Source organism: Procambarus clarkii, chromosome 74, assembly GCF_040958095.1.
Source record: "Procambarus clarkii isolate CNS0578487 chromosome 74, FALCON_Pclarkii_2.0, whole genome shotgun sequence".
Taxonomy (NCBI): domain Eukaryota; kingdom Metazoa; phylum Arthropoda; class Malacostraca; order Decapoda; family Cambaridae; genus Procambarus; species Procambarus clarkii.
Genome location: NC_091223.1, coordinates 7,608,859 through 7,635,106, shown reverse-complemented (window position 1 = coordinate 7,635,106; position 26,248 = coordinate 7,608,859). Strand labels below are relative to the sequence as shown.

The 26,248-nt window shown below is 47.4% G+C and overlaps 1 protein-coding gene across 8 annotated transcripts in view; it reads right to left on the bottom strand.

Moving 5' to 3' along the window:
• LOC123767304 (uncharacterized) overlaps positions 1-26,248 on the bottom strand; it is a 166,605-nt gene that overhangs the window by 109,444 nt on the left and 30,913 nt on the right. For all 8 annotated transcript variants that reach the window (XM_069312910.1, XM_069312909.1, XM_069312911.1 and 5 more), the window contains 2 exons: positions 17,955-18,124; positions 9,727-9,807 (listed from right to left, as the gene is read on the bottom strand). In XM_069312910.1, the coding sequence (XP_069169011.1) occupies positions 9,727-9,807; positions 17,955-18,124 (251 nt within the window). The remainder of the gene's footprint in view (positions 1-9,726; positions 9,808-17,954; positions 18,125-26,248) is intronic.

The following is a 26,248-nucleotide window of genomic DNA, read 5'->3' as shown; positions in this document are numbered from 1 at the left end:
AGGGCCCAAGCGGAATCCAAGGAACTGAGTACCACCTCTGACACACGAAGCATGCAGCGAAAAACCGCAGCATCGCATCCCACAAGATTTGCGCAAACGGCTTTAAAAGGGCAGACGACACATGAGCAGCCGAGGACAAGGCGCTAGACCCAAGAACGGCCCCAAGCGCCTCTACATCCTCTGTAAGCTAATCCAAAAACAGCTCAAGGAGGGAAAAGAAGTGCAGGACCGAAGCTAATGAGCCTCGTGCAAGCAAGTCCTCAGCCGCAAGCGCCCCACCTGAAGGAAGATAGGTTCATTATAGAGGCATAATCCGGGTCGCATAGGAGGTAAGCTGCAATGGCCGCCCACACCTCAGGTGGAGAGATGCAAGAAGCCAAAAACCTCCGGAAGGACAGAACCAAAGGACCCGCAGGGACACAGAACCGAACCCCGGGGAGGAGCCATGCCCAAATCCAAAGAGGGCTGGAAAACCCAGGCGGGGGTTTTCCAGCCCTCTTTGGGCTGGAAAACCTTGGGCCCCCGTTGGAGGCCCAAGGCCTCCAAGTCAGCTCCTCCCCAACCCCAGGAACCTCCACATCAAGCCCTGGGGCCGAGTCGTCCTCCAAAGCCCTGGCCTCACAAGAAAAAGCCGGGGCAGCCGGAATAACAGGAAGAGGATTGGCCCACTGGTCAGACACCGGATCTACAGCAGGAGGAACCTACTGGAATGCCTCCACAGCCACCCCAGAAGGGGGCAACTGCCGAAACCACCCGAGTCTCAGAAACCTCTAAACCCTGCCCTGACCCCGAAACCCTCAGACCCTTAGGAGTCGAAAGTAGGGGAAGGGGGGGACCGAATGAACCACAGCAGGAGAAGAACGAGGGGGGCACGGATGGAACCAAGGCCGAAGCGACCAATACCCCCAAGTCCGGGTCCCTATACACAAAACGGGGCAGCCTCGGGGCATCCAGAGAAGCAACCAACCTAGTGCACTGCAGCAAGGTAAACCTACCCTGCAACGTGCGAGCTGCTTGCACCCGAATAATATCATCATCAGATTAGGTGAACTGAGACACATACAAGCAGCAAAGCTCACAGGACTCTGGGTCGAATGTGTCACCCACTCAACAGGTAGCATGACGGAGGTAAAAACAATGAGCATCGCCCTGAGACAAGGGGACAGAGCAATCCTCAAACTTGCAAAAAAGCGAGAGGAGACTTAGGGGTCATATCATTGGATCCGAAAGCCCCGCAGGGTTTTCCAGGACCCCTAGATAGGGTCTGCCAAATGGTTTCAGGGAGGGTACTACAAACCGGCGTCCAAGCTACTAACCAACACTGCTAAAACTGAATCCTCGGGATATGTCCACTCACAAGGGTGAAGCAGGGGGAACCACCAAATACAAACAACCCTAATATGCAAGAGGACAGCATACCCAGAGGGAACAGAGCTGGCCGCTGTTACAGGGGAAAACTAGCAATGCAGTACCCCGCACCCCTGCCAGTGCAAAAACTACCACTTACCCCAAGGCAGGTTGACGTGTCGCTTTTGCGATGAGTGGCCATCTTCCCGCTGTCGAGAGGATAAACTCCGTGGGGTTGGAGTTTACCTGCCGTGCAGGGTATCCTCTCGTTGAGCAGGTCATGTGTGACGTGCTACATGTCCCGGTCGAGGAGGTCTATGGGGTTGAGCTGGTGACTGCTCACCGGGTGATCATCAAGTTTGTGGGTGAGGAGGCATACCGTGGATTTCTCCGGCGGTACGAGGGCCGTACCTTGAAATTGTTGGATGACACTGGTTATATGGTCATTTCTGATCGGAGTGGTGCCGTGACGTATGCGAGCGTCCATGGGGCCCCCATGGAATTCCCTGAGTCCCTTCTCCGGTGTTTCTTCCAGAGATTTGGCTTCGTCGTCAGTGTGAGGATGCACAAGCTATCTTCTGGAAAATATGCGGAAGTGAAGACGAACATTCGTACTCTTGGGATGCGCCTGAGGTCGGACATTCTATCCTCTGTCCGACTTTTAGGGTACTACGTGCTGGTGTATTATGCCCGGCAACCCCGTACTTGTTTCCGGTGTGGCATGTTGGGGCATCAGGCTGCCGGATGCACTGCAGATCCGGTTGCTGTAGTCAACTTGTTCCGGGAAGAGGATTTCTCACCGCTCCCTCTGGAGGAGGTCTCTGGGGATGAAGAGGATTTCCCACCGCTCCCTCTGGAGGAGGTCTCTGGGGATGAAGAGGTGAGCGTTCAGTTAGCGGATGCGGCTCCCCATACATCGCCGGACATTCCTCCGGTTGTTGCAGACTCTCCTCCGGGTCTTGCAGTGCCATCGGATGGTCTACGTGCTCCTGTCGCTGTCTCCGCTGCTCCTGAAGGCCTTCCTGATGATCATTGTGATGCGCCGCCGTCTTCTCCCTCGTCTTCGGCTGCTGCGCCTGGCCCTGTTTTCTCACCTTGGGTCCCGGATGTGCTGGGTGCTGGATTGGCTGCGGAGCCTCCTGCTGTGTGTGGGCCAGTTCCCCCTGTGGTAGAGGCTGCTGCCGTTCTGCGTCGGGCGTTGGTTCGTCCAGCTGGTGGGACCCGTGTTTCTGGGTCCGCTTCCGGCTCTGACGATCTCCGGCCGGAGCCCAAGCGTTCCAGGCGTTCGTCGTCTGCCTGGGCCGATGTTGGGGAATTCGGTGACAGTGGGTCCTTGGGAGTTGACGGTGTGGAACCGGATGTGTCGCTGTCTCCACGGTTGGTGGTGGCAGAGGTTCATGTGCCTGCTGATGCTGGTGCCCGGGTCTCAGGGGTGCCTTCCGTTCCTTCTCCGCCTGGGGACTCTCCGCAGTGGGAGGTGGTGGCTCCCGCTCCCAGGGATGGTGTGGTTGCTGGTGCTGGGCGTGGTCTGGTTGTGACATTAAGGAAGGATGCGCGCCGCCCTGGTTCCCTGCAGTCGTCTGGTGGTGTGCCCGTGGCCGCTGGTGCCCCGGTGGTGGTGTCCTATGTCCGGCCCCCTCCTGTGAGGGTACGTGTTGGGGACCTGGGGGACGTGTTGCCGGCGTCGGTGATGCCGCCGGGTCACTGGTCGGCGATTGCTGAGTTCCTGCTGAATGACGAGCCGGGGGAATTTCATTGTGGGGATGTTCCCATGATGTGGGGGATTGTGGCAGTTACTCGCGTCAGAAGTGATACCATTTGGGTCCCCTGCTTGCGGGTGTTTATTGCTAGGGTTCCGGATGACATGGGTTCCCCGGTGGGTGAACGAGACCCTTGGGGGTGGTTACGTTGGGAGGCGTTCAATGTGCGATTCCCATGGGTCTTGTTCCCGGGCAAGTATGTCCACTGATTCCCTGTTTTTTTATTTTTCCCCTATTTGTAGTGTTTGTGCCCCTCTGGCGTTTTGTTTGCCCTACTGTCTTCTGTGCCCGTGCCTCTCCCTTTGTTTGTGGAGGGGCCGGTGTTTTGCAGTGTGTATTCTCTTCATGTATTACCATGTTGTATTGTGTTTTCTTTTTAATTTTCCTTTTGTTTATATTTATGATTTGTTTGTGTGTGCATTGTCTTGTGTTATGTTTCATTTTATACATTATGATGTGTTTTGTTGTCGGTCCTTCCGGCCGATGTTTGTTTGTTTTGTTTTATATTGTTCCTAGTTTTGTTTATTTGCTTGTTTGTTATTGTTACTGTTTTTTAATTTGTCGACGTATGCTGTGTTTCTCATGCGTTCCTCCATTTTTGCTAATTATTGTCCTGTGCTGTCGGTCCTTCTGGCCGGTGGCTTCTGTATTTGTTTTTGTTTTCTGTGATATTTTATTGTATTAATTATCTTTACCTTGCATGTTTGCATGTAAAAATAAAAATAAAAAAAAAAAACTTACCCCAAGGCAAACAAGGGAGGAATCCCCCAAACACTCAGGGCGATCAATAACCAAGCAGCGAAAAACCAACAGAGGCAGACCCAAGGTGGCTTGTGGAAGGTAACCCCAAGCCCCTAAGGGGGTACTTCCAGAGTACTTAGGGAAGTTAGCCCTAAGCGCATGCAGTCCGAGTACCCTGGAATATTTCTCCGAGCCTGCACACCACAGAAGAAATGTACTGAACCCAGACACAGCACAAAGAGAATCTGGAGCTGGAGCCACAACGACTAAGCCATATCCCATCAGCCGAGGAGCTAGAGGTGTGGATTGCTGGCGTGGGGGTCTGGGGCTCCTCTGTCCCCCTTCCAGGGAGGGGCGAGTTGCGCACACATGCGGCGCGGCTCGTGTGACGTCATGCTTGTTTGCTCGTTTTCCCTTGGGGGAGTTCTGTCCATTTGTTTCGTTATTTTCATTGGTTTCCCAGAATAGGGGTTTGTTTTGAGGCGCTTACCTTTCTGGATGTCTGTCCTGGTCGATGGCAGATACAGAATGCTCCAAAATAACATGTGCATTTCTATAGACTATTGCTCCTCGTGCCTCTCTGAGGGGGCCAAGTTCTGGCCGTGGTCCCCGGTCGGCCTAGAACTCAACCCACATCGACTGATGCCAAAAGTTAGGACTATCCCTATCAGCCTGGATAGCTCCGGGGAGCCGTATGGGCTCTCCCCAGAAAAGAACAATGTCACTAAAACATAACAACAGCACCAACAACAAGAAATTACTATAATTTAGCAATGTTACCAAGATATTAAATCACAATGAATTAATTAACAATTACTGTACGTTAATCACACCGTCCCTCAGATGGTCAACAATCAAAGATAAATATATAACCACTTTATGTTAATCACACTGTCACTCAGACAGTCAAGAATCAAAGATAATTAACAACCTTATATTAATCACTGTCACACAGACGTCAACAATCAATTATAGTACTTCATAAATTTTAATAATTAACACTAATTATTGCTTATCTCACAGACGAAACAATAACAAGGTGTCACTTGACCGGACAAAAACACAATGAGATAATCACACAAATATATACAGTAATATTAAACATGCTGCACAGACAACTGCTAATCACACAACTTACCTATATGTCACTACGACCATTGTAGAAATCAACATTTCCCAACACTTCCTGTAACAGATGGTAACAATTCCTATCTCAAATGTTTTTAATAATAATGTTAACATACATACGTCGTCAGTCACTCACTAACGACGCAACACTCATAAGGTTAATACCTTTCACTCCTCTCTGAGCTGACAACTTAACACATCCATGATCTCATTGGATCCAAACACAGAGAAAGCTTGTTGTGAGATATACTCTGATTGATCCGAAACTGGGTGATTACTGATCACCAAAACTTAATGTACACTGTAACAATTAAATAACCTGCGTTATGTACTTACATTTAACCACTTCATTCACACAGGTCGTTTGGCGTTGCTGAGTGGTGGTTTGCTGTGGGAGGTGTGGAGCACCGGCTAGTCGGGGCTCTGCCTGGCGGTATGGAGGTGACTGGTGGTAGCCGTATTCGACGGGTGGATACAGTACGGCTGGATTTTTCTGCTGCTGTGGATTGGCCCATTGTGGAGATTGCTCTCCTGGACGTGCTCCGTGTCGACGTCTCCGATCTCCTGGGACTCGAGAAGCTATCGCCTACCCTTGTTGCGGTGTCGTTTGCCACTTCGCATGTTTATCAGGAGTTTGTGGCTCCCTGGGATGCTTGCTCGCTTTCTCCTCCGGCTTCGGCTGTGTCTGTGGAGATCTCGGATCCTTGGTGGCCCTTGTCGTTTGTGAGTGTTTACGGCGTGCCGGTGACCTTCCCCGAAGCAGAACTCGTGTCATTGTTTACGCGGTTTGGTGCAGTGGTGAAGCACCGGTTCAACATTTTGAGTGCGGACCGGCTGAAGGTGGTCTGGCTGCGTACATGCACGCTCGTCATGCAAATCACGAGCCGTATTCCATCCAGTATTTTGTTTCGTGGGCTCTCTATGCGGATATTTTATGAAGGTCACACCCGCATGTGTTTCCGGTGTGGTGCTGAGGGCTACGTTGCGACGCTCCTCGTGCTGAGGCCCCTTCCGTGTTCCTGGAGGATGATTTTCCCCGCTTGTCTGTGCGTGGGGATTCCCTGGTGGAGCCTCGCTCTGTGCAGGTGCCTGGTGTGGTTCCTGCGGCGGTTCCAGCTGTCGCTCCGTCTGGCCCTTACTTGTCACCCCGACCGGTGAGCGCTGAGGACATAGGGGCACCTGCTTCGGACCTTCGCCGTTCGGTGGATGCGGAGGTGCATCCACTTCCGGTTGCTTCCGTGGTGGCAGTGGATGGTGCTGTAGAAATGGTGCCTGTGTCTTCTACGTAAGGACATGTGCTTTCCGGGGCTGTCAGGGCGGTGGTATTTGTGTCTCCGCCCGCGCCCTCTGCCTCGTCGCCTCCGGTAGTTTCCTCGTTCACCTGTGCCTCGTCCCCTCTGCCAGCTCCATCGACTTCGCCGGATACATCCTGTGTGCTGGAGTCTGCCCTTCCTCCTGCTGTGTCTCTTCTTTCTCCAAATCCGATCTTCTTGGGTGGTGGTGGCTTTTTGCCTCGCATCATCGAGGCTGCTGTTCTGCGTGATCGTGCTACCCCGGCTTTGGGGCCGCCTGCCATTGGTTCTTCTGGGGCACCCCTTGCAGGGGGTGACAGTTCCGACGATCAGCGGCCTATTTCTAAGCGCCGTTGTTCGGCTCGGGATGCGTCGCCTTGCCGGACGTGGGCAGAGAAGCGTGATGCTATGGATGATGATGCTGAGGGCGACGTTGTGCTGCCTCCTGTGGTGCCTTCTGTGTTGGACGCTGTGCCCCCTGCTGGTGGCTCCTCTCAGTGGGTGGTTGCCCCTGGTGACCGCGACCTCGTAGTGGTGTTGTCGAAGAATGTGCAATAAGGGGACTCTGCTCCTGTTCCGGTTGGCGGAGGCCCTGGGACGCCTGGCGGAGCCACCCTCCATGGGGCACGGTGCGGTGCACGGCGTAGAATGAAATGCGCGCCCTAGCGGGCGGCCCGATGTGCGGCCCACTGTGCAGCCTGGTGTGTTTCCAAGTGTGCGGCCCTGTGACCGGCTTCCTAAGGAAAACCCTTCCCTTTCATCCTCCCGTCTGGTGAGGTGGTCGATAGATCTACAACTCTGACTTTTGAGTATGATGACCTAGTGCGTCCTGTTCCCTGGTGCCCTTCTGCCATCTGGGGTTCCGCGGGTGCAGTGTTCTGTCCTTGGCGTGCCGGATTTGATGCCTCGGCCTACTGCGACTCCCGGATGTCCGCTAGCTGAGATCGACTTAGCTGTTAGGGATGCTTACTGCTTACGATTTCCGGCTCGGGAGTACCCTGAGAAGTATGAGTGATCCGTGTAGTTGGTTTCTGTCTGTGTGGTGCGTGTTGATTCCTCAGTGCCTGCATGCACAGGTGGGTGTCCTTGTCTGTGCGTGTGTGTGTTTGTTTCTGGCTCCTGCGTGGCCTGTTTTGATGTATTCGAGATTTGTTTTGTGTTTTGCCTTTGTTCTGTGTGTGTGTTTGTTGTGTGGTTGTGTGCGGTTGTGGGTGTTTGATGTTCTTTCTTTCCTGTCTTTGCGTGCGCCCCATGTGTTGGGGTGGCGGGAGTGTTAGAGAGGGGTGGTGTGTTTATGTATGTTGCTGTTCCGTGTGTTTGTCGCATGGGGTCTGTGTGTGTGATTATTTCTTTGTCCTTGTACTTGCTATATTCTTTGTACGTATTATATGTTATTTATGTTCATATGTGTAGTTTTTGGATTCACTGTTCATTTATTGCTGGTGTCCTCGTTTGTGTCCGGTTCTGCTGCTCTGTGTGCTGGATCAGACTGCCCGAGCTTGTGTTCTGTTTTTCTCCCCTTCTCTGTTCTAGGGGTAGTTGGCTTTCTGTACATTTGTTGTACCTTTGTGTATTTTTTCTTGTGCATTTTTGTTATTGTACTTATGTCACTTATTTGTTGTGTACTGTATGCATTCTATGTCCCATGCTGTTTTGGGTTTCTTTGCTTATGTCCTGTGTGCTTTCCTGTTTCCTCTTGTATATATTTTATGCCTGTTTTATGGTGTTTGCTTTGTTTCATGTATAAGCACGATTGTTTGTATTTATATGTTGTTTTGCACTTGTTCCCTGTTTTTGTACTTTGGTATTTTAAATATCAATAACAAAAAAACTTCATTCACACACTGCTGGTGATGATTCAGGCTGCAGATAAGACTGCGGATTTAAGCAAGGGAGCCCAGCACTGTATCCACAACAATACTGAAATAAAGCTCGAACCTCAGCTTTCCAGATGACAAGGTCAATCCAGGAGATAACTCTGTTTGCACCACACAAGTTGGTCAATCACCTTGACATGACCTTCAATAGCTCAGTGGAAATTACCACCCTCTCACACAGTCTTTTAGAATTCTGATACAAGAAAAGAAGTGGCCCACTTACACTTCACACTTCTCCACTTCTCAATTCCCGTCCAGCATGGCTGTAAATGCATGCACGCACACACACACACCCTGGGGTGAGGGATACCACCTCTGCTCATCTCGACCCCGATATAGCGAACCACCACTGGTTCACTATCATCAAGGCTTTTCACACTTCTTCTTGGGATATTTCACAACTGATTATCACTAAAGAAGCTTCACTGTTGAACTGACAATCACTACCACTGAGACTTCACATGATTAACAGAGGTAAGACCCAAACTCAAGATATGCGACGAGAATACATTATTTCCTTTTTCCCGGTTACTCCAGATTTCACCTCTATCTCGGTTTCCTGTGAAACCACACGTGCAGGTATTTCACACTGCTTGTATTTTACATACGAACACCCGTGGTCTCGGCTTGTCTTTGAACCGTTGCTGGTGTAGATAAATCTTGTATCCTTCTGGTGTAGGTAAATCCTTTGACACCTGCACTAACCCAGTGTTTCTGGTTTGAAATAGTACTGGTGTTTAGGTAAACTGCTACTCTAGGACTCAGGACAAAGAGACCTGCCTCGGAGCTCGTAAGGCAGCCTCCTTCCCTTTGAGTAGTCCTTGACCGAATGCTTACCCTGGGGGCCTCGTGTCCCTTCCAACATTCTGTGATGTTGACCAATTGACCAACCTGTTGACCAATCACAGCACCTAAGCCTTCCCATGCTTTCCTGCGAATTCATTTGATTAGTAGCGGCATATGGGCACCTCGTGACATCATATCTAGTTCCACAGCCTCTCGCTAGAGTGCCATACTGTCTCGGAGGGGGACGGGGGGGATCTTGTGGTCACCTCCCAACTGTTCAAGATAGGGGAAGTCACACCAAAGAGAAAGGATGAGAGACACTAGACAGATCACACCAGGGTGAGAGGTCTCACCAAAAAGAGCACACCAGAGAGGTCACACCTGAGAGAAGTCACTCCAGTGAGAGGGAACACACCAGAGAGAGAGAGAAGTGACACCAGTGAGGTTACACCAGAGACAGGTCACATAAGAGAAAGAAAAAGATCTCACCACAGATATTACACCAGAGAGAACACATCAAAGAAAACCATTCCAAAGAAAAGTCACTCGAGAAAGAGAGAGTTCTCACCAGAGAGAGGTGTCCCAGTATAGAGCTCACACCAAAATTAATAGTCACACCAGAAAAAGGTTACACCAGACAAGATATTATAAGCAGTTATAGGTATAAGCAGTTACACCAGACAAGTTACACTACAGAAAGGTCATACCACAGAAAGGTCATACGATAATGAGAGGTCACACCAGAAATATAGAGCAGTCAAACTAGAGAGCGCTCACAAGAAAGAAAGCACTCACTGTTGTAGATAATAGCCTTGAGGGTGACAGAGAACTCTTGCAGACTAATCACCAGCCTTTGCTCCCCCTGCTGCTGCGTCTCTGTTAAATACCACCATTACTTTAGCTCCCACACCAGTTACTTTGAACTCAATCACTTATTTACCAGCTCATTCAGCCGTGCCAACAACAGATCTCAAGTAGACATAATGGTATATATAATGACCAATACATCAGGAGCAGTACCCTTAATTATAAAAAGTAGTCACCATATGAAATTATTTGTGTATTGTTATAGTACATATGATAAAACTGGCAGCAATTATGATATAGTAAGCTCCTTGTAATAAAAAGTAATAGAGAAGAAATTATGGTACAAAATGCTCTAATTATAATTATATAACGTACCAGAGCAAAATGTATAAAAATACTGTAGTACTTACAATGTCCTGTAATATAAAACTAAAGCAAACAAAAACAATAAAATAGTTAATATTCAAAAATTTTCCACTCACTCACTATTATAATGCATAATACCTGATGTGTGACTCAATGTGTTATTGTCTAGCACAGTGTTCATTGCTCAGCCATGCTGCGATGCCTTCCTATATTACCACCATGGAGCGTTGGTAACAGGAAAGGGGATTACAGAAGGATAAGGGAATATCTGGGCAATGTGCAGTGGAAGGAAGAATTAAAGAGGAAAAAAAAAGTCAAAGATATGATGGACCTAGTCATATGGAAATACAAGGAGGCCGAAGAGTATTTTTACTGTTATCTTGAGGTTATCCTGAGATGATTTCGGGGCTTTAGTGTCCCCGCGGCCCGGTCCTCGACCAAGCCTCCACCCCCAGGAAGCAGCCCGTGACAGCTGACTAACTCCCAGGTACTTATTTACTGCTAGGTAACAGGGGCATCAGGGTGAAAGAAACTCTGCCCATTGTTTCTCTCCGGCGCCCGGGATCGAACCCGGAAAAACAGGATCACGTGTCCAGTGTTCTGTCCGCTCAGCCGCCGAGCTACACCAACAGTAAAGGAAAAAAGCAGGAGGGAATATAATAACCGATAGCTTAATGTACAGTGTCAGGTACAAAAATGAGAAGCAGGAATGAATGGAGGAAGTACACAGGCCAAGAGGAATAGATGCAACAGAGCTAGGAACGATTACAGTAACATAATGAGAGTATTAGAAAGAAATTATGAGAATGATATTGCGGTCAAAGCGATAAAGCAACCTAAATTATTATATAGTTATATAAGAAGAAAAATGTTGATGAACGACCAAGTGACAAGACTATGGAAAACAGAAGGGGCATATATGGAAAATGACAAGAAGATCTGTGAGGTACTGAATGCCAGTTTCCATGTTGTGTTCACAACCGAACCTGAGCAGCTCCATTGTTAGAAGAGGAGATGACAATAGTTGAGAAACTATCAGATATAGAAGTGGCAGCAGAGGAGGTAATGAAACAGCTGACAACACTATATGAAACTAAAGCAGTTGGACCAGGCAACATATCACCGTGGATATTAAAAGAGGCAGCGCAGGTCCTTAGCGTGCCACTGGTAAGGACCTTTAATGAGTCACTTTGAAGTGAGAGTTGCCCAGTTGCTGGAAGAAGGCAAATGTGGTACAAATTTTCAAGAAAGGAGATAGGGAAGAGGCACTTAACTACAGACTTGTATTAACTTCACTGAACCTCTAAAAGGCAAAAAGTCTAAATGAGAACAGGAACGAATAAGAAATCAATTTTTTCTACAATGTGATAAGGATATGCAAGCCAGGGAAATGGTTCTAAAAGGCAAATCAACAAAATCTAGACGTCAAAATCAACTAGAGACAGGAGAAGTGAAGAATAAGAAGAAAGGGAACATTTTCCTGAAAATTGTGGACACCAACATAGATGGAGTGAGATCAAAGATGCTGGAGTTAAGTGATGTAATACAGCTGTAGATGCCAGACATTGTTGCACTCACGGAGATGAAACTTGAAGATGATATTTTAATATGAGGTCATATTCCCAAGGGGATATTCAGTTTGGAAACAGGATAGAAAAATTAGGAATGGCAATGGCGTTGCTGTGCTGGTGAAAGAACACCTAAAGGTAAATAAAATAATAATTGCCAATCCACGAAAAGTTGACATAATAGCACTGGAGATCTGCAATCAGGATGAAAAACTAATAATCATAAATGCATTTAATCCACTGCCAAGTTACACATGGACAAAGGAGGAGCTGGATTATAAAAAAGAGGGTCTTATAACAATAATTAAAGAGATTATAGCGAGAGCGAATAAAGATAGATCACAACTGTTGGTAGTCAGCGACTTCAACTTGAAATCCATAGACTGGGAGACATGTGAAGCTAGAACAGAGGACTTTTGGACCTGTAGATTCGTAAACCTCATCCTGGAAACATTCATGTATCAACACGTTAACCAAGCTACAAGAGTGAGGGAAGGGGATGTTCCCTCTTTGCTGGATTTGATATTTACCATAAAGAGGAAAAGATATTTGACATTCGGTATTTTCCTCCCTTAGGTAAAAGTGGCCATGTCTTTTTGGGAATAAAGTATGTAATGCATTATAATCTGGAAGAAAATGAGGAGGTTGAAGCAGTTGAAAAACCTCAATTCAGGAGAGGACATTACGAGGAACTTAGAAATTCCTTTAACCACTGCACTGCGCAACGCGTCTTGAGGCTCTTGACAGGTGGTGCGCAATGTGCATCAGGGATCTCATAGGAATAGCGTATGATTCAAAACTCCCGCAGCTACATGAGGCTCACATCATCTTCCTCAAGACACTTGTAAACAGACGCCATTTAAAAAAAATTTTAGGCAACATTTCCGGGTGTGAGAGCCTTAGTACAGAGTGAGCAACCTAGGCCGGCGCACGCAGCATGGGCTCACAGCACCACTTTTCAGCTTGTGACCAAAGCATTGTCTAATAATGTCAAAAAATATATGTAACTGGTATTATTTAGCCATGATAGTATTATAGAAGAGCCTCTGTGTGATAAAGACTATGTACAATGTTCAAATATCAGTGAATCAATGCGCTTCAAGATGTTCACAACGCTAGCCACAGCACCACAGCATTATTTCATTCATCTAGGAATCTTCCAACGACTTCTCATGTTCCTTTACAAAATAAACCTGCGGAAAATTATTCATTTACAGGATTTAGTGACCAGGATTCGGATAATAGCAGGATTCTGGTGATAATTAGTGCTGTGCATAGTATTTTGGGAGAAGGAATTTTGGTGAGGAGGGAGGGAATCGAGGTAGTGTCACTTTTTGTGGCAGCCACTCTTGTTTCGACTTACCATACAAATTCAGTGGTTCGCTATGGAACACAAATATAGATACAGTGCATCTTCACTCTAACTAACCTCACAAATATAGATACAGTGCATCTTCACTCTAACTAACCTCACTCTAGTAAACTCCCAGAAGATCCGAACAAATGGAATTCGGTACTAAATGTTAATTGGAACATACACTAAGTGGTACTAAGTGGAACTTAATGTTCGATTAAGCGAGGATTGTTCCTCCAAGCGGTCACTGAGACCGAGTGTCGGAGGTGGCTGTCATCAACTATGATTTGCCAAAGTGTAAACAGTTATAGTGTGTTTTATTATGCTTACCCATTGTTTCTTGGGAGAAATGGTTGAAGGCTGATAAAATTGTGTCAGGGGTCATGGGTGAGAGTTGTTGTCAGGAAGCAAGTGGTGGAAGTTGTTTTCAGGGGAGGCCAGTGGGGCTAGTGGTGGAAGTTGTTGTTAGGGAAGGCAAGTGGTGGAAGTTGTTGTTAGGGGAGGCAAGTGGTGGAAGTTGTTGTTAGGGGAGGCAAGTGGTGGAAGTTGTTCTCAGGGGAGACAAGTGGTGTAATTACCTAAGTATAGTTACAGGATGAGAGCTACGCTTGTGGTGACCCGTCTTCCCAGCACTCTTTGTCATATAAGCTTTGAAATTACTGACAGTTTTGACCTCCGCCACCTTCTCACCTAACTTGTTCGAACTGTCTACCTCTCTATTTACAAAAGTGAATTTTCTTATAATTCTCCGGCAGCCTACTTTCGGTAGTTTCAATCTATAACCTCTTGTTCTTCATGTTCCGGATTTCAGGAATTCTTCCCTATAAATTTTATTGATTCCTGTTACTATTTTGTACGTAGTGATCATATCGCCTCTTTTTCGTCTATCATCTAGTTTTTGCATATTTAATGCCTTTAATCTCTCCTTGTAGCTCTTGTCCTTCAGTTCTGGGAGCCACTTAGTGGCATGTCATTACACCTTTTCCAGTTTGTTGAAGTGCTTCTTAAGATATGGGCACCATACAAATGTCGCATATTCCAGCCTTGGTATAACAAAAGTCGTGAACAATTTCTTTAGTATTTCTCCATCCATGTATTTAAAAGCAATTCTGAAGTTAGAAAGTGTAGCACAGGCTCCTTGTACAATGTTCTTAATGTGGTCCTCAGGTGACAGTTTTCTATCTTGAACCACCCCTAGATCTCTTTCTTTGTCAGAATTCTTTAAAGATTTTTCACATAATTTATAGGTTTTGTGGGGTCTATGTTCTCCAATTCCACATTCCATAACATGGCATTCATTCACATTAAATTCCATTTGCCATGTGGTGATCCATATACTTATTTTGCCCAGGTCGTCTTGAAGGGTATGACAATCATCTAAATTTCTTATCTTCCCTATTATCTTAGCATCATCAGCAAACATGTTTATATAATTCTGCATTCCAACTGGTTGATCACTTAAGTAGACAATGAACATTACCGGTGCTAGAACTGAACCCTGTGGTATTCCACTTGTGACATTCCTCCAATCCGATACATTGCCTCTGATTTCGGCCCTCATTTTTCTATCAGGAAAATTTTCATCCATGTTAGAAGCTTACCTGTCACCCTTCCAATATGTTCTAGTTTCCAGAACATCCTCTATTTGGAACCTAATGTGGAACTCTGTCAAAAGCCTTTTTTTAGAACAAGAGAGATACAGTCAACCCAACAATCCTGTAAAATCTCTGTGGCTCAGTCATAGAAACTGAGTCAATTCGTTACACAGGGTCTTTCAGATCGAAAACCATACTGTCTGTCTGATACTGTATCGTTTTTCTCCAGGTGTTCTACCAATTTATTTTTAATTATTTTTTCCAATATTTTGACTATTACTCTTGTCAATGATACGGGTCTATAATTGAGGAGGGGGTCTTCGCTTCTGCCACTTTTGTAGATTAGAACTATGTTAACTTTTTTCCACACATCAGCTACAACTCCTGTACACAGGGATGCCTGAAAAATCAATTGAAGTGGAATGCTGAGCTCAGGTGCACATTCTCTCATAACCCATGGTGAAACTCCATCTGGACCAACGGCTTTGTTCTTGCTTAGCTCCTTGAGCATTTTTTCCACTTCGTCGCTAGACACCTCTATGTGCTCTATGTTGTTCTCTGGAATTCTTATTGTGTCTGGTTCCCTGAAGATTTCATATTGTACAAACACACTTTGAAACTTTTTGCTTAGTATTTCACACATTTCCTTTTCATTTTCCATGAATCTGTTTCCCATTTTCAACCTCTGAATGTTATCCTTTACCTGCAATTTGTTGTTTATCAATTTATAGAATAGGCCAGATTCTGAGTTACATTTGTCCACAATCCCTTTTTTCAAAATTTCTTTCGGCCCCTCTCCTCACTGCCGTGTAGTTGTTTCTCACATATTTGTATCGCTGGTATGTTTGGGGGTTTAGCCTCTTTCTATATTGATTCCATCTTTGTGTCAAAAATGGCTTTTCCCAACATTCCTTTTGCTGTTATTACACCATATATATACACGTTATATATAAGTATCTACATTTGTGTTCACCATAACGAACCATCAAGTTGGTGTGCTAAGTCAAAAATCAGCAAGGAGTGGCTAACAGACCAGCCAGCCAGCCACTGGCTGCCACTCCCTCCCTCACCTCACCTGACTCGCCCACATTCCCCTCCCACCATACTGTTTTTGCTTTTTTTTTACTATATACAAACGTTATATATAAGTATCTGCACGTTTTGTTCACCATGGCGAACCACTAAGCTTGTATAGTAAGTGCAGACAGCAACAGGTGGCCACACAGATTCGGCAGACGAGGCTACAGCCCTCACACCCTTAACATTACTCCTCCCACAGCACAGTGCAAATTATCACCACAATGCTGTTATTATCAGAATCATGGTCATTTATAAAACAATCAGGGGATCATCTGTAATACCATCATCGCTAAATAATACCAGTTATATATATTTTTTACATTTTTAAACGATGCTGTGGTCACTAGCTGAACAGCAGTGCTGTGAGCTCATGTTACATGCACCAACCTTAGTGGCTCACTCAGTACTGAGGACCCTCACACCCGAGAATGTTGTTCACGATTAAAAAAAAATGGAGTCTGATTACAAGAGCCCTTAGGAAGGTGATGTGAACCCTGTGTATCCGAGGGCCGTTTAAACCTTGCATACTAGGCGATGAGTCACAATAACGTGGCTGAAGTATGGTGACCAGACCACACACTAGAAGTTGAAGGGACGACGACGTTTCGGTCCGTCCTGGACCATTCTCAAGTCGATGAGAATGACCATCGACTTGAGAATGGTACAGGACGGACCGAAACGTCGTCGTCCCTTCAACTTCTTGTGTGTGGTCTGGTCAACCTTGCATAGTACTCCAAAACTTCACATGCAGTGATGCGCACTTTTGCGTCAGTTACTCAAAATTTCATATGAAGTGTTGCGCAGTTCAAGGGTTAAGGCAATGACCTACTTCAGCGTGCTTTGGGTGAGTCGTTTCAACAAAAGTTTGCATTTCTTCCCACAATCTACACCACTTCCTATTTGTTGAGGAAGGGACATTCTGTACTGCCTCCTCCTCCCCAGAAGACATTTCCTCAGCTACCTGTTGTTGTTGTTCATTGTGAAGGGCTAGGAGATCTTCGGTGGTCAGTTCTTCACTGTGTTCCTCCACTAACTCACAACACACAACACTCACAACTCTAACAACACTATGAATGCCACTTCTTTTTCTAAATTTCTCGAAACATCCCCTGCTCGCCTTAAACTCTTTCGTATCTGTATCACTTGTTCAAGGGGCTTTCTTTAAAAGGTCATCCTGCATTTGCCTTGGTTTCTCACAAATGATGGCCCCTGAAACACTATCACCTCCTAACTCCTTGTCGTGTGTCCAAAGTAATAACAACTTTTCAACATCTTCAAGTGTTTGTGTTCTTTGTTTCATGATTGTTGAAACGCCTTTTGCCACTTTAGCACTCATAATGTCTTTTTTCTTAGCAATTACAGTGCATATCTTTGACAGATTTGTTGTACTGCCTGGCTAGTTCAACAACCTGTGTATCATTTTCATGTTTATGAATGATCTCTTGTTTTTCCTCTATAGTCACCCTCACATGTGTTCTCTTGGATTGAACCTTACCACTGACTTTCTTGGAACCCATGGCGAGATATATATAATAATAACTTTTATGTTCAAAAACCCAAAAATCTGAAAAATACTGAAACTCTTTTGAAAGAATTCAATCGCGATTGCCCCAAGGCGCGAGGCACTGATAAACTAAGGGCCGGTCGCTTTGTCACCACACGCTAGGTCGATCATACGCATATCAACAAACTTCGTTTCCCGAGGCAATGTTTGTAACCCGATTCGGATTTTACGAAGAAATCGGGCTCGTAACCCGAAAAGTTCATTAGAGAGGGGCATTCATAACCGAAGTGTTACTGTAAAAATTATTATTATATATCATTATATTATTACATTATATCTTTACATTATTTCCTAATGTAGTTGCTAATTTACTTGGAAGTGCAACTTTTGAGTCAGCATATGATTGCATTTCGAGTGTTTTGTGCAAACACATACGCTGACTGGTCACCTGCCTGGGTGACCAGGCAGCTAGAGATCATTTATATGAGTCAAGAGTACCAGGTGTTATCCCGAGAGTTCACATGCTGTAGTTAAGACTCAAATTAAATATAATAAGATGCCGCAATTCAAGAAAAAACAAATCGTCTGTGTAGCAAATCGGCCACATGGATCAGCCAGCAGTGAGGGAACGCGGGTGGTGCATTAATTTTAAACAGAGCGTAATGTGATGGAGCAATTTTTCTATAGCCACTGTTGTCTTGATAAACAAATCTAATGCGAATATTGCCAATAAATCCAAGTTGTCTTACCCCTGATGTGGGCGAGCAGTGTTAAGGTGTGTGAGGGTGTTGCGAGGCGGTGGGCATGGGCATGAATCAAATCCTTCCAGGTGGCACCAATCTCATCATACACATCCCTCATGGTGCCCATCATGAAGGCACGCACCTCGGGGAACACCTCCTCCACCCTCATCCTGCCTCTGATTAATGAAACACACATATTTAGTAATATTTCTTGCAACTTCATTTGGCCACCAATCAATGAACAACTAAATGTTTGACCATTACAAGTTTGTCTACCAGATATTTGACCACCTGCTACTGGGACACGTTCATTGTGCAATTTGGCCGTTGAATATTTAATCACATGTATTTCACAATTGACTATTGGTGCAATAGGAACTTGGCTGCCAGTTATCTGATCCTTGGTTATTACTCAACTGAATATTTGAATCAGTGCAAGGTAACGATAAATATGGAGTTATCTTGCATTGATTCTGGAGGGGAGGGGAAGGGTGTGGGGGTGCTGCACAATAAACTACCACTCCCAGGATGACAGTGAAGTGCACTGATTACACTTCATGTATACACTATACAATATATACACTACACTCAGAGAATGAGTAAAGAATTAGGTTTTAAAAGAACTTAAATTACCATTCACCACTCACATGAGAAGCATCGAGTGCACAATAAACCATCACTCATAAGATTGGAAGTTGAGGAAAGATAGCCTACCTCCATCAGGATGAGCATGGATGCACAATAAACTTCCACTCACAGCAAGACTATGACATGCACAATAAACTACACTCCCTTGATGTGTATGGGGTGCACACTGAACTACCACACATGTGTCTTATGTGTGGTGCACAATAAACAACTTTGCATATGATAAGTATAGGGGTAACAATAAACAACCACTCAGGATGACAATCAGGTGCACCATAAACTATACTCACAAAATGATTATGGGGTGCAAAATGAAATATAACTCAGGAAGAGTATGTGTTGCATAATAACCTGTAACTCAGATGGTGAGTAATGGATGTGCAAGATAAACTACCACTTACAGAATACGTATTGGCTGCACAATAAAATGACACCAAGGTATGTATGACACTGAGTATGTGAGTGTTGCACTTTGAGATATGCATGACACTATATTTTAGGGTTGGCATTTCGGGATGTCTGTCACAATAGGCACAATGCCAATGTTACATTGTATATATATATATATATATATATATATATATATATATATATATATATATATATATATATATATATATATATATATATATATATTGTGACGGTGTTCCCCCCCTTATAATTCTCCCACGCCTGCAGTAAGAGTCATGTCTACTTTTCCCAAGCGTTCTCTACGTTGCAGGCTACAATTTGATACATGGGAGAGAGTGAAGTGTTCTCGGAGAGCCGAGAAATTTGTGAAATAGTGATATTTTGGCCTGTGGTATAGGCCCTTTAGGGAGCCAAGATGGCGCTTACCTCCCTGATCTCCCGCCAAAACCGTGTGACGTCAGTGGCACCGGATTGGTCACCGGCAGCAGTGTGGCACCGGGAGCCAATGAAAACCTCCCATAGTAAAAGTGACGTCACGAAGGAAGGGGGTCCGGCCAGCGCGCCGGGCTGGCGCCAGCAGTCAGACACGACACGTCATAGAGGTCGGGCGTGCGACGAGTGGTCCTGTCAGTCGGACAGTTATTCCAGCTCCCGTGGATTTACGCGTCACCGGAATTCCGCCAGTACTCTGAGAAGTCTTCCCTAGTTCATGTGTTGAACCAGAAGAGGGAATTGACGGTTATTTGAGCAACAAGTGCTCCAGTCAGGTACTGTGCCAGTAGCAGTGAAGCCGTGCAGTGACGTATGTGGCGTCTATGGCAATTCACCAGTTCGTGACAGCGTAGTGGCAGACAGAGCCACTGGGTAGCTGAGGAAGAGAGGACTATTTGGGGAAACCGAACGACTGTAGCTGAGACGTAGGCGACAGCCGTTGCTGGGAGAAGACGACGGCCAGGAGACCGACTCCAACCTTCAAGAAGTCAAGAAGGAGGACGGACCTGCAGTGAGGAGGCACGGAGACGACGCGCTAAACGGTGGGACGACGAGAGGCTCTGGTAGGACACGACGACGTGTAGTGTGGGGGCGTTCCCGACACGAGGACCAGGAGCTACATCTCGACTCTCATCGGAGGATAGGGTGAAGTAGGTGGTTCTAGTTCCCTCCCCATTCCCCTTTAGTTAGCTATATTATTTGGCTATATTATCTAGCCTGAAGATTTTATATGTCGTGAGCAAGTCTCACCTATGTCACGGTAAAGCACCAGTGTGCTAGACAGTACTATCAAGAGTACTTGTAATATTCATGTTGATTATTGGTGTGTACAGGCACCAGGAACCAGTGATAAATTTACTGTGTTGTGTATATCTTTCTATAGATTTTTATATGAACATATAGTGGTAAATTATATATAATATTATGCCAGTATTTGGAGGTTAGGCTATGTGCCCAGAAACTATTTATTTTCCATGTATTGATGATTGATTTGTATACCATATATATGCCTATGTTCATTCAGTGAATAATCATTTGTGAGTACAGTGAATTATTGCGTTATCGCCCACGAGAGAAAGTATTGAAAACTCCAGTGTTAATAGTTCTTAATATATTGCTGAGTGAAGAACGATGTAAAGCCATTACAGTGAATCATTATAGCATTGATTGTAGAAAAGACTGTTTGAGCCTGAGGAAAGTGTAACTAAGTAATTCGGTTTATTTGTGCCAATATCGAGTGTGCGAGTTTCTAGTAATATTGGAGAGTTTAAAGAAACCGCGTGCGTGAATCTAGCAAACAAGCAAATTTCGCACGGAGAGTCCATTGCGATCAGCTGTTCTTGACACTTGATGAGGAGGGGGAGGTGTTGCCACCTAATGATCGCGGACTATTCGTGGGAACTTCCGGCCGCGTCAGGATTTGCTGATTTATTTGTTGTTGTTTGGCTTTGTGACATCTTTCATACATTTTAAGTAAAATACAAAACTCTCTTTGTGTTTTTATCATCCCCTCCATTGATCTTGTGGCTATACTATACCTGTAAGCATAGAGTGATAACAATAAGTACCTGCCTGATTCCTGATCTTTGAGTGTGACCTTGCCAAGGCTACCACTGAATACACCAGTCCACTGATGGTGTTACTGGCCACCTAAAAACACCAGTTGGCGATCTTGTGGATAACCGTAGAGCCCTATTGTTGGGGAGGGCACACGACAGTCGATATGCATGAGTCGTGTTCTCACTCTTTCTTAATTAGAGGCCGTTAAGATTGACTGGGAGACTCTCCTGGCGTGCTGTGGCGCCGTGAGGATCGAGGGAAGACCCGCAGGGCTACGGTGAGTTACCTTGAGCATAACTATTGCTCACCCCAGAGTAAGGGTAGAAAATAATAGAGAGGTGAAACCCCAACATTGGCGACCTTGCCAGGATACCGATCGAAGTAAAGGTTGCAGTGGTACTTGGCAGTGGTGTTAGAGATCAGGTGAAGGTTATCACTCGTAGCACAAGATGGAGGATGATAAAGTAGCGAGGTTTATTGACTCTAGAGACGAACAGGTGCTGGAAGAGTGCACCAAGGCACAGTTACAGGCTATAGCGGATCATTTTGGAATAAAGCTGAAATCTGCCCGAGTTGGTGAAAGAAGACTAGAGATAATGGCTCAGCTAAAGGCTCGAGACGAAGCTTTGGGGGAGGAACGGCCCCAAACACCTGCCAGTGAGGGTGAGCACCTGAGTATTGGTGGAAGCAGCAGGGGATCCAGCGGCAGCAGGCACAGCATTAAGCTGGAAATAATGAAGCTGCAGCTGGAAGCACAGCAGCGCAAGGAAGAGCGAGAAGCACAGCAGCGCAAGGAAGAGCGAGAAGCACTGCAGCGCAAGGAAGAGCGAGAAGCACAGCAGCGCAAAGAAGAGCGAGAAGCACAGCAGCGCAAGGAAGAGCGAGAAGCAGAAGCGCAGCTGAGGAGAGAAGAGGCACAGCAGCGCAAAGAAGAGCGAGAAGCAGAAGCGCAGCAGCGCAAAGAGGAGCGAGAAGCAGAAGCACAGATGAAGCGTGAGGAGCGAGAAGCACAGCTACGCAGGGAAGAACACGAGCGAGAAGTTAGGCTGAGACAAAGGGAAATAGAAGCCAACCAGGAGGTGGAGCTGAAGCGAGCTGAACTGGGACTAGGGGCCCCTGCCCCGCCACAGGAAGACCGACGAGTGAGGGAACGAGACCTGCCGGTCTTTGTGCCTAGTGAAGCCGAAAGTTTCTTCGATCACTTTGAGAGAGTTGCTGCTATGAAGAGGTGGCCGAGGGCGGAGTGGGCAGAGTTGGTCCAAGGGAGGCTCACAGGTGAAGCTCGTGAAGCCTTCACTATGCTCGACTTCCAAGAATGCACGAACTACGATGCGGTAAAACGAGCTGTGCTCCGTTCCTTTAAACTCACGCCAGAGTGTTACCGGAAGAGGTTTAGAGAATGTACCCGGTTGCCAGGAAAATCGTATGCGGAGACGGCGAGGGACATGGAAAGAAAGTTCCTTAAGTGGATGGACTCTGAAGAAGCGGGGTCGGCCGAAGAAATCAAGGAACTAATGGTCATGGAAAAGTTTATGTCCGTGCTCTCTCCTGAGATCAGGATGAGGATAAAGGAGGCGGACATAAAGAACCTGAGGGCCGCAGCCGACCGGGCCGACATGTTAGAAGAAGCCCTACGCCCACGCCGAGAGGGACAGAACCGACCACCCGCATACGTCGGAAACGATCGGAGTTATAGAAGGACGGATGGATGGAGGACAGGAGCGAGTTCTCCCAAATCCCACCTCTCAAGTTGGAACACCCGAGGATCAAAAGGTACTGTAGAACCAATCAAGAAGAACCAAGCGGAGAGCTCGGGAGCTGTCGTTGCGACCAAGGAGTCAACAAGCGGTGCGGGAAAGACGCAGGGTGCGACGGCCTCAGGAGGCAGTGCTAAGGCGAGCGGTGGCGGATGGTCTCCGCCGAGGGGCCGCTGCTACAATTGCGGAATACCCGGACACGTCGCACGGGAATGCAGACGCCCTAAGCAGCGGGGACACATTGCTTTAGTGATGTTCGAGGACCAGAGGGCCGAGAGAGTGCGGGATGAACCCGTGCTGAGTGGGGAGAAGAAAGTTCACCCATTCGTGTGTCAAGGAACCGTAAGGATGGGGGACGCAGACCCCATCCCCGTGAAGATCTTAAGAGACACCGGGGCTGACTTTACCCTGGTAAGTGAAACCCTGTTCCCCGAAGGTTACGAAAGTACCAGTGTGGGGGTGGCAAGTGTGACCACTGTGGGAGGCCCAGTGAGGATGCCCCTACACCAGGTGACTTTAAATTCCGACTATGGCTGCCAGGCCCTAGTGGTGGGAGTCTGTACATCAATGCCCAAGATGGAGGCGCAGGTCATCTTGGGGAATGACGCGTGTGGAGGATATGTCCTTCCGAATCTTGTGAAAGGCGAAGAATGCCTAGAACAATACAAGGAGACGGGCGGAGAGTGGAACGCCTGTGGGGGCGAGAAGGGAATCGCACCGGTGGCGTTCCCAGTTTGTGCGGTGATACCAAGACGACGCGAAGAACAAGGAGGTTGTGGATCTGATGGGGCTGAGGAGACAACTGACAGCCCGGGAATAGATCGCCTCTTCGTAGAACCCGGAGAACAAGCGGAGGGCGGAGACAGCCCAAGTGGTGAGTTGCAGGTGACCCTCACCAGTTCTCTAGGGGTAGACCGCGCTCGTCTTGAACAGTTGCAGCAGGAGGAGTTCCCCGATTTGATTAGTGAGGCCCAAGGAGGACGTGTTGGTCCTGAGAAGGCTACTCATTTGTACCTTCAAGACGGCATGCTGATGAGGCAGTGGAGACCTGTGAGGGTGGAGGCCGGGGAAGAGTCCCTAAGCACGAGGCACCAGGTAGTGTTGCCGGCCCAGTGCCGAGCGGCCGTGTTGGACCTAGCGCACTGCGTGGACTCTGCAGGTCACCTGGGAGTGACGAAGACGCTGCGAAGGATCAGGGATTACTTTTACTGGCCAGGTATGGACGCCGAGGTGAGGCGCTATTGTAAGACGTGCTTACCATGCCAGAGGGCAGGGAAGAGCCAGTCCGCGATACCGAAGGCCCCATTGATCCCTGTTCCAGCGTTTGGGCCTGCTTTCGAGCGTCTGCTAGTTGATGGAGTGGGTCCTTTGCCAAGGACGAAGAAAGGGAACACCTACCTAATGACAATAATGTGCACATCCACCAGGTTTCCGGAAGCCGTCCCGATGCGACGTTTAACATCGCAAGGAGTAGCCAGCCAACTGCAGCGATTTTTCTCGTGGGTAGGGATGCCCAAAGAGATCCAGACAGACTGCGCAAGCATTTTTCAGTCGAAGTGGTTCCGACAGACGATGGCAGGATGGGGAGTGACTCAGATTCGATCGTCGCCCTACCGACCGCAGTCGCAGGGGGCGATCGAAAGATTCCACTCCACATTGAAGACTGTGCTGAGAGTGTTCTGCGCAGAACAGGGGGCTGAGTGGGATGAGGCTATATACCCCGCGTTATTTGCCATACGCAACGCGGTGGTAGAATCACTAGGATTCTCACCATTCCAGCTAGTGACGAGGTGAGAAGTCCCCTGTCCATGCTGAGGGATCAATGGACACCGGCAGCGACCGTGGGAACGGTGAACGAATATGTCCAGAAGTTTAAAGAACGTCTCACTCTAGCGAAGGAACTGGCTGGGAAGCACCTGAAGGAGGCGCAGCGTAAGATGTCGGAGTGGTACGACAAGAGAGCTACGCAGAGGGATTTCCAGGTCGGGTCCCAAGTAATGGTCTTGCTTCCAGGCAAAGGTAGGGTGACCGAGTCACGGTTCGAGGGACCATACCAAGTGCTGCGACGGTTGGGTCCGGTGTCGTACGAAATTGGGAAGTCGGACAGATCCCGAAAGAAACAGGTGTGTCACGTGGACCGCCTGAAGCCCTTCTTCACTGTGGAAGGAGGAACCGCCAGGCAGGAAGGAACGATGACCCGGGAACCCCAGCAGAAGACAGTTCTATGCGTACAGGTGGACCAAGAACTCCCGGAGGAGGAAGGAAAGTGGTCCAGGGCGGATGGCACCCGTCTCACCAACACTGAGAGTCTGGCAAACATCAAGGACAAGCTGTCGCATCTGGAAGGGCAACAGAGAGCGGACCTGACGGACTTACTGAGAAAGAATGCCTCCCTCTTCACCGACGTGCCCCGACGACACCGGAGTGTGACGCACGAGGTGGAGGTGAGGGACGCCAGGCCCGTCAAACAGAGCGCGTACAGGGTGAGCCCAGAGAAGCGAGAGCTGATGAGAAAGGAGGTGGAGTACCTCCTTGAGAACGACCTTGCGGAGCCCAGCAAAAGTGAGTGGAGTTCCCCGTGCCTGTTGGTGAGGAAAAGCGACGGAACATACCGCTTTTGTACAGATTACAGGAGGGTGAACTCCATCACGGTGGCGGATTCTCACCCCATGCCAAGAGTGAGTGACTGCATTGACCAAGTGGGCAGTGCACGGTATGTATCCAAGGTCGATCTTCTCAAGGGGTACTACCAGATCTCCCTGACTCCTGAGGCCAGGAAGATATCAGCTTTCGCGACTCCTGATGGGCTGTACCAGTACAAGGTGTTGCCCTTCGGCATGAAAAATAGCGGCAGCTGCTTCCAGCGAATGATGAACGAGCTGTTAAGGGGTGCAGCAGGATGCACGGTTTACATCGATGACATCGTCGTGTACGCCGACGATTGGGGGACGCATCTGGAGAGACTTTGGGAATTATTCAGAAGGTTAGAGGTAAATTTGACCAAGAGTGAACTGTAAATTTGGCCAAGAGTGAGTTCGGGAAAGCTCACTTAGAGTACCTCGGTTTTGTCATTGGCCAAGGTGAAGTCACTCCAGTTGATAACAAAGTTGCAGCCATAAAGGAATACCCCGTGCCCAAGACGCGCAAGGAGTTGCTCAGGTACCTCGGAATGATAGGGTACTATCGTGGGTTCTGCCGGAATTTCTCCACGGTAGCGCATCCCCTAACCATCTCCATCTTACATCTCCAAGAATGTAAGATGGAGATGGGGAGGGGCCTGCCAAGAGTCTTTTGAAAAGACCAAGAAATTGTTGACGGAGGCCCCGGTATTGATATCTCCAGATTTTTCAGCCGGTTTTATTCTGTACGTGGACGCCAGCGACGTTGGAATAGGGGCCATGTTGGCTCAAGAACGAAGTGAAGTACATAGGC